The sequence below is a fragment of the Rutidosis leptorrhynchoides genome, chromosome 3 (genome assembly GCF_046630445.1).
Source record: "Rutidosis leptorrhynchoides isolate AG116_Rl617_1_P2 chromosome 3, CSIRO_AGI_Rlap_v1, whole genome shotgun sequence".
Lineage (NCBI taxonomy): Eukaryota > Viridiplantae > Streptophyta > Magnoliopsida > Asterales > Asteraceae > Rutidosis > Rutidosis leptorrhynchoides.
This window is the reverse complement of record NC_092335.1, coordinates 210,557,079-210,571,923: the sequence shown is the minus strand read 5'-3', so window position 1 is coordinate 210,571,923 and position 14,845 is coordinate 210,557,079. Positions and strand designations below refer to the sequence as shown.

Genomic DNA, 14,845 nt, shown 5'->3' with positions numbered 1-14,845 from the left:
CAGGTATGATTGCATGGATTTGTCGTTGGCATCAAAGGTACCGTTTATCTGATTGGCGATAAGCTGTGAATCCACGTAAGCTTGCAGATTTTTGATTCCCAGCTCTCAGGCTATGCGCATTCCTGCTAGCAGCGCTTCATACTCTGCCTCATTGTTTGTCACCTTGAAGTTAAATCGTAGCGCATATGTATGCTCTTCTTGATGTGGGCTGATAAGGATTAATCCCGCGTCGGCACCTTCAGAGCTTGCCGCGCCGTCGGTATAGAGCTCCCATAGTTCTACTGGTGGCGCGGGAAGTTGCTCAGGGTCGTCAATTGCTGGCATGTCGGCGGCCGTTTCGGCCAAATAGTCAGCCATCACTTGCTACTTGATAGCGCTCCTAGCGCAGTATGAGATCTCATGTTCACCTAGCTCTATGGCCCATTTGGTCACCCTACCTGATATCTCGGGTTTGTAGAGTAACTGCCGAATAGGTTGATCAGTGAGTACCGTTATCGGATGCGCTTGGAAGTACCTGCACAGGCATCAAGCGGTGACGACAAGCGCGTACACAAGTTTTTCGATGGGGCGATAATTCAGTTCGCTTCCTGACAGCACTTTGCTGACGAAGTAAATTGGCATCTGGGCGTCCCCTCGTTCAGCAACTAAGACGGAACTAATGTAGTGACCCGGAAAAATCGTCATTGACGGCGCCGCTAACTTAGGTCCCGTTACGTGGTCGTAGTCCCTATATGAGACTCGTTTGACCAAAATTATGTCGCATTCATTTGAAACGTACAAAACTTACAAAGTTTAGATTACCAAACGGATCGAAAACAAGTCTAAGTTTACAAAAGTTATGAAGTGTAAATGAAACAACTTGCGACATAATTAGTTTAAAATCACGGTTTGCTATAAATAGCGAAAGTATGTATGCTTTAAGTTTGAATCCAAAGGTGCTATCACTAGCGTATGCATGTATGCTTGACTCTAAGCAAGTAATCAAAGTGTGCGGAAGCATGTATCAAGTAGCCAAGTATGAACCTGAGAAACATATAGAAAACTGTCAACGAAAAACGTTGGTGAAATCATAGATGTAGTAATAAACGTTATTTTTGAATCACAAGATTTAGTATTTCAATAAAATTGATCATCCAAAAGTTGCATTCCAAAAGTTTGTTCGCGAGCACCCAATTATCAATGCTTAACATTCCTTCCATAGAACCCCATCACAATAGTGTTAGAACATACACTGTTTCTCGAAAATATATTTCATTCGTAAACGGTAGCGAACCGTTTGAATGAGGGTTTGTCAAACCCATATGGATCCATACAACATAAGTTCTCGCTTACACCCGGCAAGTGTAACTAATGATAATCGAATTGAGGATTTTGTTCTAAACTCACTGTAGAATGTTTGTTTCATCGGACTTGTGTTCAAAACATAAAAGTAAGTAGTACAAGATGTAACAAAGTATATGTTCCTCAGCCCACGATTTAAAAGTATAAAAAGTTGTTGAAAAGGTGGGACTATGATCTCACCTCTAGTGCACGAGTATAAATGAACTTCACAAAGTAAACGTGTGCATGAAAGTTGCTTAGCCTTGACCTAAACAAGTAAGTTGTATCAATTAACCGGTTATGACACAAGGCTGGGTGAAATGTGTTCAATTAGTCCTATGGCTCGTTATGACTCGATTATGTAGCATGTGAATCACGTTGTCAAGTTTCATGCAAGAATCAAGTATAAAATACGATTAAAACGATTGCATAAGTGTTTGGTTAAGTTTGACTAAAAGTCAAACTTGGTCAAAGTCAAAGTCAACGGGGTCGGGTCGGGTATCCGACGATTTTCCCATGATGAGAAAGTATATATAAACATGTTTGCCAAGTTTCATGTTAATCGGAGTTACGAGTAAGCGGGGGTGAAAATGTGAAAAACAAAAAGAAATTGGGACAGGCCCAAATGGCGCGCCACTCCATATATGGCGCGCCGCTCCTTATAACTGATCTGCAAGTCTGGCAGTTTTCACTCAAGCACGAATCTAACTTCAAACAATCATAACTTGTGAACCGTAAACATTCAAAACACGTATCATATATCGTTGGAAAGGTATTTTGATAAGGAATACAACTAGCCACTTTTCATCAAGCAAAAATATCAATTACAATAACTGAAAACTCGTCAAGTGATCATTAAAGGTTTATTTTCGAAGTTTCAAGTTCACAAAATGCATTTTAAGATTCGGGAATCCAATTCACACCTATGATATGCCATTTTGAAGGTAATGAAACATACATTACAACTAAACACTTACTAATAACATTTCATGGCATTTAAAACATCAAAAGTTCGTTTTAAGTCTATCAAACCCTAACCAAAATTCACAAAAATCAATAATCATGTGTTTGAAGTTTTTCTAATCAACCTACGCATCAAAACGAAGCTAGTGATACTAGTAACACAATTAAAACATGAACTTTAACAATTTAACAACATTAACTCATCCAAAATCAAAGATTAAGCACACTCATTTTCAAGTTCATGCTAGTTACTCCAAAACAACAAATCGAGCAAACAAAACATATATTCATGTTATACACGAGCCATAGACACTAACTAACATCATTTCAAGTCAAAAACATGAATTTAGAGAAATCTAGAGTTTTAGAAATGTTACCCAAACGAGATGAAGTTGGTATCAAATTGTAGAGGATGAAGAGAGGATTCCAAATATGTAATTTGTTTTGTTGCTAGCTCCCTAAACCGAATTTAGATGATGAATTCTTGTTTGTGTTCTTGAGAGAAAAAGAAAGTAAGAAAGAAAGAAGAAAGTGGATGAATGAATGGATGAGGAAGGTGTTGACCATTTGACTAGTCACACCTTTGGTCTCTTGGCAATATTGATCCCTCAAGTTTGTAGTCGGGTGCGGGAATTGACCAAACGAATTATTTTTAAAAATGCTCGAGTAAACGAGTGATGTTATAATTAAATAACGGGAATATTATGAACGTTAGTCAACGGAAAATACGAATTTAAATAACGAAAGATATTATTAAAAAAAAAAAAGTGTTAAAAATAAATTTAACGGAAAAACACGGGATGTCACATTACCTACACCTTAAAGGAAATTTCATCCCGAAATTTAGTTGGAAGTAGTAGTCGTTGTTTCTTCTTCGAAACCTTAGCGTTGCAAATTCTACGAATAAGTGAAGGTACTTCTTTGGGCATCCCAACGAACTTCGACAGTCAGGATTTTTCGTCGTTTCAGAGGTTGGTTTCACGATTCAAAATTTCAATCGGTTTTCTCATGAAGTGGAGTTTGCCATCGATATTAAGCTCATCGGAAGGAATAACAAGTTCTTATTCGGCAAGACACTTCTTCAAGTTTGATATATGGAATGTATGATGAACGGAGACTCAAACGAGTCAGAAAATCTAAACGGCTAGCAACGGGTCCAAAACGCCCCAAGATTTTAAAAGGATCAAATTATTGCGGATTTAGCTTTCTACTTTTCTCGAAACAGATTACACCTTTTCAAGGTGCGACTTTTAACGTTACGCGGTATCTCACATGGAATTCGGAAGGTTTACGTCTAACATTGGCATGGCCCTTTCGACGACCACGGGCCGTTTTGAGTCTTTTTGGATTTGAACAATTTCTCGGTTGTTTCCTGAATGGGTTCGTATCCGGTGGTTTGCTTGTCACCTACTTCGGTTCAACGATTAAGAAAATGACAATTGCGGCTTTATGAGTATTCGAAAGGTGTGGCGTTAATACTCGTGTGATAATTATCGTTGTAAAAGAATTCGGTTAAAGGCAAAGACTTTTCCCAAGTAGATTTGAAGTTGATAACACAAATTCGTATTATGGTTCCCAAGGTTCGAATCGTACATTTGCTTTATTCGTCAGTTCGTGGATGACACGCGGTACTTATGTCTAAACGAGGTCCCGAGACTTTTTGTAAGGCACTCCGAAATCTAGAAGTGAAACAAGGATTTCAATCCGAAACGAAGTATATCTCCTTAAGATATATTTTGAACAAGTTTTTGTTTCTCAAGAATTTTGGGCCGCGAAAGATTTATCGGTTTCCGAAAACGTTCGTTAGGACTATTCACCCTCGAGGCAAATACTAGTATAATGTGAAGAGTCTCTCTCTCCATTAAGAATTTAGATAAAAGATTTACTTATACGGAAGTACGAATGTAAGGCGAGAGAAGTTTCCGCCTCGATGTGAGCATATCAAGCATATTGAAGTTCGCCGATAAAACTGTGCGAAAACGAGATAGTATACACGTGTAACATATGTTTGATGTTGAAAGAATTTTCCATTCGTTCGGAATCATAAGTATGGTTCGACAATAATCGGAGGTGTGTCCCTGGTATAGTTGTTATCAGTATTCTCGGATTTTTCGGATGTTCAAACAAGAAAAATGAAGTCATGTACATGGCACATGGTGGTGATTAGGTTGATCGAGTCCAATCACCATCACGAGTCATTAGAACTTTGGTATGACTTACTATAATATAACCACGTTGACCGAGTGTCGTTATATTATAGTAACTCATACCTCCATTCCCACATCACTCTATAGATTCAAGTTCGTATAATCGTGAAGATTTAAAATGTACAAAGTATAGTGACATCACTAACGTGACTCGTATTGAATCGAAAGAATTAGTGTAACTCTAAAGAAGCGTTCCCCGAGGGAAGTGTATAAATGATTGTTCACGTCAAAGCGATTCAAGTCAAATAATAATGTATTCCAGTACGAGAAGTGTAACGAATCATGATAAGGAATAGTACGCAACCGTAGTGATAAAAAAAATAGTGATGACGATACTCACCTAGAGTAGTGATGGTAGTAACAAGAAGTGGTAGATAGTAAGGAACACCGGTGTGACACCGATAGTAAGTTGAAACAGCAGCGAATAACAATTTGGGAGACAGAGTTCCCGAACAAGTATGACTAATGAAGTCATCGTCATCCTTACGCGTATGAATCTTAAGTTTACGTGTATTATCGGGAAGCGGTAGATTACAGATTCGCATGATGAAAACTTGGTACCATTAGGAAGTTGCCTAAGAATGATTCAAGTATAATGCATAAGTAGTCAAGTAAGTGCTATCTATAGCAAATGTATGTCAGAATGCAATGGCTAACCATCCGGTTGTAGTCTAGATTCACTAATGCATCCTAACGACTCTGTCAGACACACTAATGCATATCCTAGTTCCCTACAACCAATGCTCTGATACCATCTGTAGCGACCCGGCAAAATCGTCATTGACGGCGCCGCTAACTTAGGTCCCGTTACGTGGTCGTAGTCCCTATATGAGACTCATTTGACCAAAATTATGTCGCATTCATTTGAAACATACAAAACTTACAAAGTTTAGTTTACCAAACGGATCGACAACAAGTCTAAGTTTACAAAAGTTATGAAGTGTAAATGAAACAACTTGCGACATAATTAGTTTAAAATCACGGTTTGCTATAAAGAGCGAAAGTATGTATGCTTTAAGTTTGAATCCAAAGGTGCTATCACTAGCATATGCATGTATGCTTGACTCTAAGCAAGTAATCAAAGTGTGCGGAAACATGTATCAAGTAGCCAAGTATGAACCTGAGAAACATATAGAAAACTGTCAACGAAAAACGTTGGTGAAATCATAGATGTAGTAATAAACGTTATTTTTGAATCACAAGATTTAGTATTTCCATAAAATTGATCATCCAAAAGTTGCATTCCAAAAGTTTGTTCGCGAGCACCCAATTATCAATGCTTAACATTCCTTCCATAGAACCCCATCACAATAGTGTTAGAACATACACTGTTTCTCGAAAATATATTTCATTCGTAAACGGTAGCGAACCGTTTGAATGAGGGTTTGTCAAACCCATATGGATCCATACAACATAAGTTCTCGCTTGCCGCCCGGCAAGTGTAACTAATGATAATCGAATTGAGGATTTTGTTCTAAACTCACTGTAGAATGTTTGTTTCATCGGACTTGTGTTCAAAACATAAAAGTAAGTAGTACAAGATGTAACAAAGTATATGTTTCTCAACCCACAATTTAAAAGTATAAAAAGTTGTTGAAAAGGTGGGATTATGATCTCACCTCGAGTGCACGAGTATAAATGTACTTCACAAAGTAAACGTGTGCATGAAATTTGCTTAGCCTTGACCTAAACAAGTAAGTTGTATCAATTAACTGGTTACGACACAAGGCCGGGCGAAATGTGTTCAATTAGTCCTATGGCTCGTTACGACTCGATTATGTAGCATGTGAATCACGTTGTCAAGTTTCATGCAAGAATCAAGTATAAAATACGATTAAAACGATTGCATAAGTGTTTGGTTAAGTTTGACTAAAAGTCAAACTTGGTCAAAGTCAAAGTCAAAGTCAACGGGGTCGGGTCGGGTATCCGACGATTTTCCCATGATGAGAAAGTATATATAAACATGTTTGCCAAGTTTCATGTTAATCGGAGTTACGAGTAAGCGGGGGTGAAAATGTGAAAAACAAAAAGAAATTGGGACAGGCCCAAATGGCGCCGCTCCATATATGGCGCGCCGCTCCATATAACTGATCTGCAAGTCTGGCAGTTTTCACTCAAGCACGAATCCAACTTCAAACAATCATAACTTGTGAACCGTAAACATTCAAAACACGTATCTTATATCGTTGGAAAGGTATTTTGATAAGGAATACAACTAGCCACTTTTCATCAAGCAAAAATATCAATTACAATAACTGAAAACTCGTCAAGTAATCATTAAAGGTTTATTTTCAAAGTTTCAAGTTCACAAAATGCATTTTAAGATTCGGGAATCCAATTCACACCTATGATATGCCATTTTGAAGGTAATGAAACATACATTACAACTAAACACTTACTAATAACATTTCATGGCATTTAAAACATCAAAAGTTCATTTTAAGTCTATCAAACCCTAACCAAAATTCACAAAAATCAATAATCATGTGTTTGAAGTTTTCCTAATCAACCTACGCATCAAAACGAAGCTAGTGATACTAGTAACACAATTAAAACATGAACTTTAACAATTTAACAACATTAACTCATCCAAAATCAAAGATTAAGCACACTCATTTTAAAGTTCATGCTAGTTACTCCAAAACAACAAATCGAGCAAACAAAACATATATTCATGTTATACACGAGCCATAGACACTAACTAACATCATTTCAAGTCAAAAACACGAATTTAGAGAAATCTAGAGTTTTAGAAATGTTACCCAAACGAGATGAAGTTGGTATCAAATTGTAGAGGATGAAGAGAGGATTCCAAATATGTAATTTGTTTTGTTGCTAGCTCCCTAAACCGAATTTAGATGATGAATTCTTGTTTGTGTTCTTGAGAGAAAAAGAAAGTAAGAAAGAAAGAAGAAGGTAGATGAATGAATGGATGAGGAAGGTGTTGACCATTTGACTAGTCACACCTTTGGTCTCTTGGCAATATTGGTCCCTCAAGTTTGTAGTCAGGTGCGGGAATTAACTAAACGAATTATTTTTAAAAACGCTCGAGTAAACTAGTGATGTTATAATTAAATAACGGGAATATTATGAACGTTAGTCAACGAAAACTACGAATTTAAATAACGAAAGATATTATTTAAAAAAAGTGTTAAAAATAAATTTAACAGAAAAACGCGGGATCTCACAACTAACAGCCTCCCTAGATATCGCAAGATAAAGTATCAGAGTTTCGTCTGCAATCGGCGCTGTTAGCGTCGGGAGGTCTTTGAGGAGCACCTTCATCTCCTGGAACGCCTTTTCTGCCTTGTCAGTCCACTTAAAATCTGACTTCTTAGCGCAGTCCTTCAAAGTGTTAAAAAACGGTAGTGATCTTTCAGCGGCCTTGGACAAGAATCGCGTTAACGCGGCTAACTTCCCGTTGAGGCTTTGAACTTGCTTCTTTGTTTTAGGGGAGGGCATGTTTTCAATCGCCTCTATCTTCTTTGGGTTAGCCTTGATTCCGCGCGGCGTCACAATGTGCCCCAAAAAGTTCCCTTCTTCTTCTCCAAAGCTGCACTTGGCCGGCTTGAGCTTCATGTTGATACTTCACACCGTGTTAAACATTTCAAGTATGTCGGCCAACAACTGTTCCTCGGTGTTGCTCTTAATGACGAGGTTGTCAACATACGCCTCAAGGTTGCGCCCTATCTGCTTAGCGAATGCTGTATCGATAGTGCGTAGCATTCTTCAATCCAAAGGGCATCTTAGTGTAACAGTAAATCCCTTGGTCCATGTGGAACGCGGTTTTCTCTTCATCCTCTTCCGCCATTTGTATTTGATGATATCCTTTGTAGGCATCTAGGAAGCACTTGAACCTAAAACCAGCAAGCGACTCTACCTTCTGGTAACGGATAGTTATCTTTGGGGCAAGCTTTGTGGATGTCTTTAAAATCAATTCAAAGCCGCCATGTTCCATCTGACTTTGCTACCAGCACAGGATTGGCTACCCATGTCTGATATTTTACTTTTCGCAGTATGTTGGCTTTAACCAGCTTATCCACTTCTCTACGCAGCCATTCGCTTCTTTCTGGGGCCATTGGTCGCTTCTTTTCTTTGATTGGGGTTAAGTTGATGCTGGCACGGAGGTAATGCTGCGCTATCTCTCGTGGTATTCCAGTCATGTCAGCATCGCACCAACAAAACACATCGGAGTTAGCGATGAGGATATTCCTCAGCTTTTCCTTAGTCTCCTGTGTGAGGCTTCCCCATTTTTACCCTCTGTTCTGGATACTCGGGATTGACTATAACCCACCATTCATTTGCGCCATTTTCTTCGGGAGTAGCGCTACCCTTATCATTAACAGATCTGCACAAAGCGTCCAGTGGCATTGACTCAAGTGTGGCGACTCCTTGATCAGTCAAGAATCGGACCATCCCATGAATTGTAGATGGTATGGCGCCAAATTTCTGAATGGAAGTCCTTCCCAGTATAGCGTTATACCTAGAGTACGAGCGTGCAACGCAGAACTCTAGGCTCTCAGTGCGCCTCTTTGATTTATCCCTGCTGTCTCTAAACTCTAGCGTCAAATCCAAGATTCCGATGGGCCACGCCGACTCTCCGAAAAATCCGAACAAGGATGTAGTCGGAGGTTTAATGGTTCACCTCACTATTGTAGGTAGCTGTCAGAAGCAATGCTCGTACATGATATCGACACTAATGTCGTTGTCTATGTGAAGGTGCTTGACGCCGTGCCCTGACTCTGGCAGATATCCCTGCACTACAATTGGTGCGCAGGAAGTGTTGAACACCTGTATGGCGGGAAATGACATCTCCATCGTCGTCGAGCCTCTGGCAGCGCTAGCTTTACGCTTCGTTCCTTGCTGCGATAGACAGTTGGCCATTGAATGCACTTATTTTTTCGTGACAGGTGCCTGTGTAGAAAAAATAAATGAGAAGCTGACATATAGAAAAAAGATCAAATCAAAACCTTTTAACTTGTATGTCCCACGGATGGCGCCAAATGATCAAGCATAGAATAATCGGTTCGGTTTCGGTCCATGCTTGACATCAATAAGGGGGGATTTAAGGGTCAATTGAGTCTAACTCTCCGGTCCGGAGTACCGTGAATAACCCCTTGCGAGATGATGATCTCAACAGGGGTGGTTAAACATCAGACCCACCATCAGCGGGTAGTCCGGCCCTTGATGGCTCGCGATATAGGGTAGGATTTATGTTCGAGGAACGTCACCCGTGTATCAAGGATGTCTAGTGCAATGCTATGAGTCCAGTAGCGCGGGTGAGAGTGGCGCGGTATAGATAGCGTGCCTGATCCGTACGAATATACTAAAAATAGTATGTGTGTAATTTCCTGAAAAGAAGCAGTCCCTTACCTTGTGATTCGAGTCCGTTATCTATAGCTACAGTGCTGTTCGTTCATTGGAGCCACGTGTTCTACGTTACTTTTGCCTGTACTGCCTGGTTACCTAGCGGAGGGGACCAGGGAACAGTACTACTACCTTTTTTCCTGCCTGTTGGCCTTTCGTACAGAGGCCGGGGATAAGTACAAGACACGTCATCTTCTTCCAGCGCGCCATCATCCAACTGGCGTCCATAGCGCACATTTACTTACGCCAAGAGCGTAATAGCGCGGAGGGTATGCGCATGGTGCAAGTGTGATGAGCAACACGAGCCAATCGGGTATGCGTATCATTAACGCCCGTCATTGTTAAAAATGGTCCTGATGTTAAAGCAGAGGTGTACGAAATACTATTATTGTTTACTACGAAATACGAAGAAATATTACACAAGTTTTATTAATTTATGGATGGAATATACGTAAACATTGCTACAAAACTTATAGGCAGTGTACCTAATCGTAGAGTAGTGTAGTTTTTAGTAAGTCCGGTTCGTTCCACAGGGAGCTAGTGGTTACGTACTATATTTTTATGAAACTATATATATATATATATATATATATATATATATATATATACACACACACACACACATGTTATTATTATTATAAAAGGGGGGTTTACCGTTTAATGACCGGTTTGTCGATTTTGTATTTTAAGCGTATAGATAAATGACAATAATCAATGAAACAACCCAACCCGTATTAAACCGGCCCATAAAATTTTTTCCCTTTTAATATACATTAAATAACACTTTAGGTCCCATTACACAATTTCCAAAACGTATTTTTATCAATGTAAGTTCAACGAACTTAAAAACGTACAACAACAATTTAAACTTCTTAATACAATAATACGTTAGTTAAATCATAAACCGGTTATAATCATTATGACCCGACTAGTTACGTTTACACAAAACCGAGCATGGTGATTTGGGACTACGCTACCCAAATCCTAATCAAGTACAAAAGCAAGATCTTCTAAAGCAACCTAGCCAAGATCTCTAATCCCCATGCTTACCCGAGCCGCCACCACGCGAACCTATAAAAATATCAACAACGAGAGGGTAAGCTAACGCTTAATGAGTGAGAATATACTACATACATATATATGCATAAAATGGACACACCACACAAATAATCAAATAACACATACCGGAGCATCCAAGCATAAAGGCAAGCTAATATAAGAATACCGTATGATCACTAAGCAACAAGCTAATAACATCAAAAATAAAGTAAGTTCACCAACGACGATGTGAACAACGCCATCAAGCTACACCCGAAGGGTTAGCTACAACACCGCGATACATTAATATATTTATATATATAACAAAGCGTAAACCGCCCAAGATTAACCCCTTAAACCAATACCGAAACCAACTACCGTTTACCACAATGAAGATTGGCCGAACTACACGAGCCTCAGTAAATTCGCATCCACACGAGACTACTATCTTCAATAATATAACAACATCGAGGTTGGCCGAACTACACGAGCCTTAGTAATCCGCAACCACACGAGATCACTACCTCAATAAGATGACCGAACTACACGTGTCATCGTGAATCCACATCCACACGTGACTCACTTCCCACATTAAACCCACGTCATCGGGGTTACACAACCGCATCTCAAATACCAAATCCCACGCCATCTGGATTATCCACATCACAATACCATGTGATATCGTACACACAAAATGTGCACTTCGCCAAAGATGGTCAACCAAAACGCACTACCGTGCCAACTGGACCTATACACAAGTCCATCAAATCCACCTACATGTGAAGTGAGCTCTATAACCGAGGATCACTTCACCCGACCCGCACCCATCCTACACATACATATGCACATAGGATATTAACACTCACCTCGAAGTCTTGATGAATGCAATCGAATAATCCGCAACACGCCAATGGAAAGTACCTATTCCATTAATCACATAACAAACAACACAATTAGGGTGGATTTACAAATCAACCCAAATTGACAACTAGTGCAAATTCCGACCCAATTGCACTTTCAAGCTCAAACCGCGCCCAAACTAACCAATAATCACTAACACAAGTGAAAATGGTCCTAATACGTCAATTAAACCCAAGCATAGATGTTAAACACCAATCTTGCCCAAATTGACACCTAAACCCTAATTTTGACCCATTTCAAAATTAGTCAATCCAAATACACCCAAAGTGGTTCCAACACTTCTATAATCACTAACACTAGTGATTATACACAACTTATAAGCCTTAAAGATGGCTAAATCATTAACCAACCCAAAACCCGCCAAATATCAAAATAACAAGTTTCCATAAACCCTTTTCATCATCTAAATGGGTTTTACAACTAACAAATTTCAAAGCCCTAACTTTGAATCTCAAATCAAACAATGAAACTCGGAGTTAGAACTTACCAATACCGCCAAAATGATGCCGTTGATGAGTAGAACAACTTTAATACTTGAGGTTTGACCCGAAACACCCTTCTTCTTCTCCAATTGGAGCTCTCTCTCTCTCTAAATTTCTCCTCTCTCTCTAGGGTTTGAAGATGAGAGTGTTGATGAGTGAAAATGAGGATAAAATGAGCCTTGAATCAGTCTTATGTCTCTAGAACCGGCCATATGTGAATTTACCAAAACACCCTCAAAAGATTCCATTAAAATGGGTTAAAAATGTCATTACAGCGACATTCGTCGCGTTTTGCGACACCAGGATGCGGTAAACAGCATTCAAACGCGACAAAGTGGACAGAAATCACCATCAGAAGTTGTCGCATTTCAACCATGTTTGTCACGGAACGCGACGCACCAGAACGCGACAAACTGCACTCAAACTCGACAGGTTATCTGATGTACTCCAATTGGACTTTTAAAACATCCCAAAGTCAATCGTGGTCAATGCATTACATCCAAACTATTAAATAATCATTCTTAGACTTCAAATGATGCCCCGAGCATCATGTTTAGAAAAACGGGGTGTTACAACTCTCCCCCACTTAAATTCGATCACGTCCTCGTGATCCTAGTCACTTAACCAATCCGAACCTACATGCTATGGTTCTCAAACAATCGTTCCAATCCGACTTCCATCACATTACTCATTAACCCGAAGACTAATCCATTAACTAAATACACACTTGCACGCATTCCGAGACGTGCAACACACACAACATCTGAAGTCTATAACGATCACTTAGAATACGCGGAATCACCATGTATTCTTCTACTCCTCTAGGCGATTCTTCTCAAAGAGTCACCTTTAACAACTAAAATGATGAATACCGTATAAACGAATCCTTACGGATAACACTTACCACTTAACATCCCTTGTAGTGTGCAACACTACCAATACGCAACTATCGTAAAATCGTAAGCAAACGACTAATACCGCTAGCGTCCCAAATGACTATGGCAACGCCAAACCCAAGGTGTACAAAATCAACTATAGTCACACCTGTAACAACATGTGAGCAAAACACGGCTATCGCATCAATAATCACATAAAATGGTCCTTACGACCCCACCATCGGCGTATAAAACAACCAATAGATCACACATCCAACAACAAGAAGGCTGGCCGAAAACTACACGCGCCTTAGTGAATCCGCACCACACGCGACTCACTACCTCCACCGCACAACAATCGAGATTGGCCGAACTACACGAGCCCTAGTGAATCCGAACTACACGAGAATCACTATCCCAAAAGAATGACCGCATCCACACGTGTCATTGTGAATCCGAACTACACGAGACTCACTTCCTCAATATAATGACCGCATCCACACGTGTCATTGTGAATCCGAACTACACGAGACTCACTTCCACAATAAGATGACCGAACTACACGCGTCATCGTGAATCCGCAACCACACGCGATCCACTTCCCAAATCTCAACACAGGAATGGTACTCCCATTCCCCATCGGTACTCGCATTTCCTGATAATGTTATATCATACCGATATAACACTACTCCAACACAAATATCCGTTAGTGTACCACGACATATATTACTAACTCCCGAGTGATGTCTTAAACACCGCGACTAACTCACCCCCATGACAATGTGGTGTCTTGAACATCGCGACTATTCCACATGTCAATCAAACCAATGAGTGGTGTCTTGAACATCGCGACAATCCCACTCGTTACGTAGAATGTGGTGTCTTAAACACAGCGACTATCCTACATTTCACGCTATACAATTAAATACATTAAATACGCACACGCATCACTCGTACGTGTACACATCACCACCACAATCGAGCAAGAACCACCTATATCGCACATAGGCACAAAACAAAAATTCTCTAAAAGAGAATCCGATACACATCCCTTAACTGAGGGATTCCACCTTGCTCGTCAAATACGCCCATTATCTCTCAACGATATTTTACCCCATTACCACCTCGGTGATAATTTAAATCCAAAACCATAAGTATAATTTATTCCAAATCATACTTTTACCACAATCGACCAACATAGGTCTCAACGCTAGCTCCGAATCCATACGAGCATCGCCGAATATCAATACACTAGAATATCTTCGTGCGAGAGTTCAAACTCCCCCACTTAGAACTCCATTCCATAACCACATCACGATACATTGCTCCAACCTTGAGCACACGAAGGATTTTAACCTATCCTTAAACACTTCGAACGAAGAGTTTGCCACAATTACATAAACTTAAATCTTTGTAATCTTCCAATTACTCTAGCTTGTCACATTTCCACCTAGTCACTCATGTACCTAAGGGTTTCTCTCCGGTACCCTTAGTACAATGTAACCGCAACACCACCGGAGTCGAGTACCACGCTAGTAGGTATGAAAAAGGCACCTAACATTGCGTCACGTAGACTCCATTACCAACATACATTGAGATCAAACATTTGATCTTTCGAGTTTTATCCACCCGTCGAACCTCATGGTTCAACAATTTCAACTCAAAAGCGAAC

The 14,845-nt window shown here is 39.8% G+C and overlaps 1 protein-coding gene across 1 annotated transcript; it reads right to left on the bottom strand.

Annotated features, from left to right (window-relative positions):
* Nucleotides 1-478: 478 nt before the first annotated feature.
* LOC139900795 (uncharacterized mitochondrial protein AtMg00860-like) lies at nucleotides 479-8,069 on the bottom strand. Its single transcript, XM_071883547.1, has 2 exons — nucleotides 7,686-8,069; nucleotides 479-514 (listed from the first exon to the last, which is right to left on the bottom strand). Exons 1-2 carry the CDS (start codon nucleotides 8,067-8,069, stop codon nucleotides 479-481), a joined length of 420 nt encoding a protein of 139 aa, XP_071739648.1.
* Nucleotides 8,070-14,845: the final 6,776 nt, after the last annotated feature.

Bases quoted from the DNA above. Each gene is read 5' to 3' on its own strand.
- LOC139900795 (XM_071883547.1), bottom strand. From the start codon at position 8,069: ATGAAGCTCAAGCCGGCCAAGTGCAGCTTTGGAGAAGAAGAAGGGAAC. The intron at 515-7,685 runs GTTAGTTGTGAG...ATGCCTGTGCAG, and splicing joins TTGCGATATCTAGGGAGGCT to GTACTTCCAAGCGCATCCGA.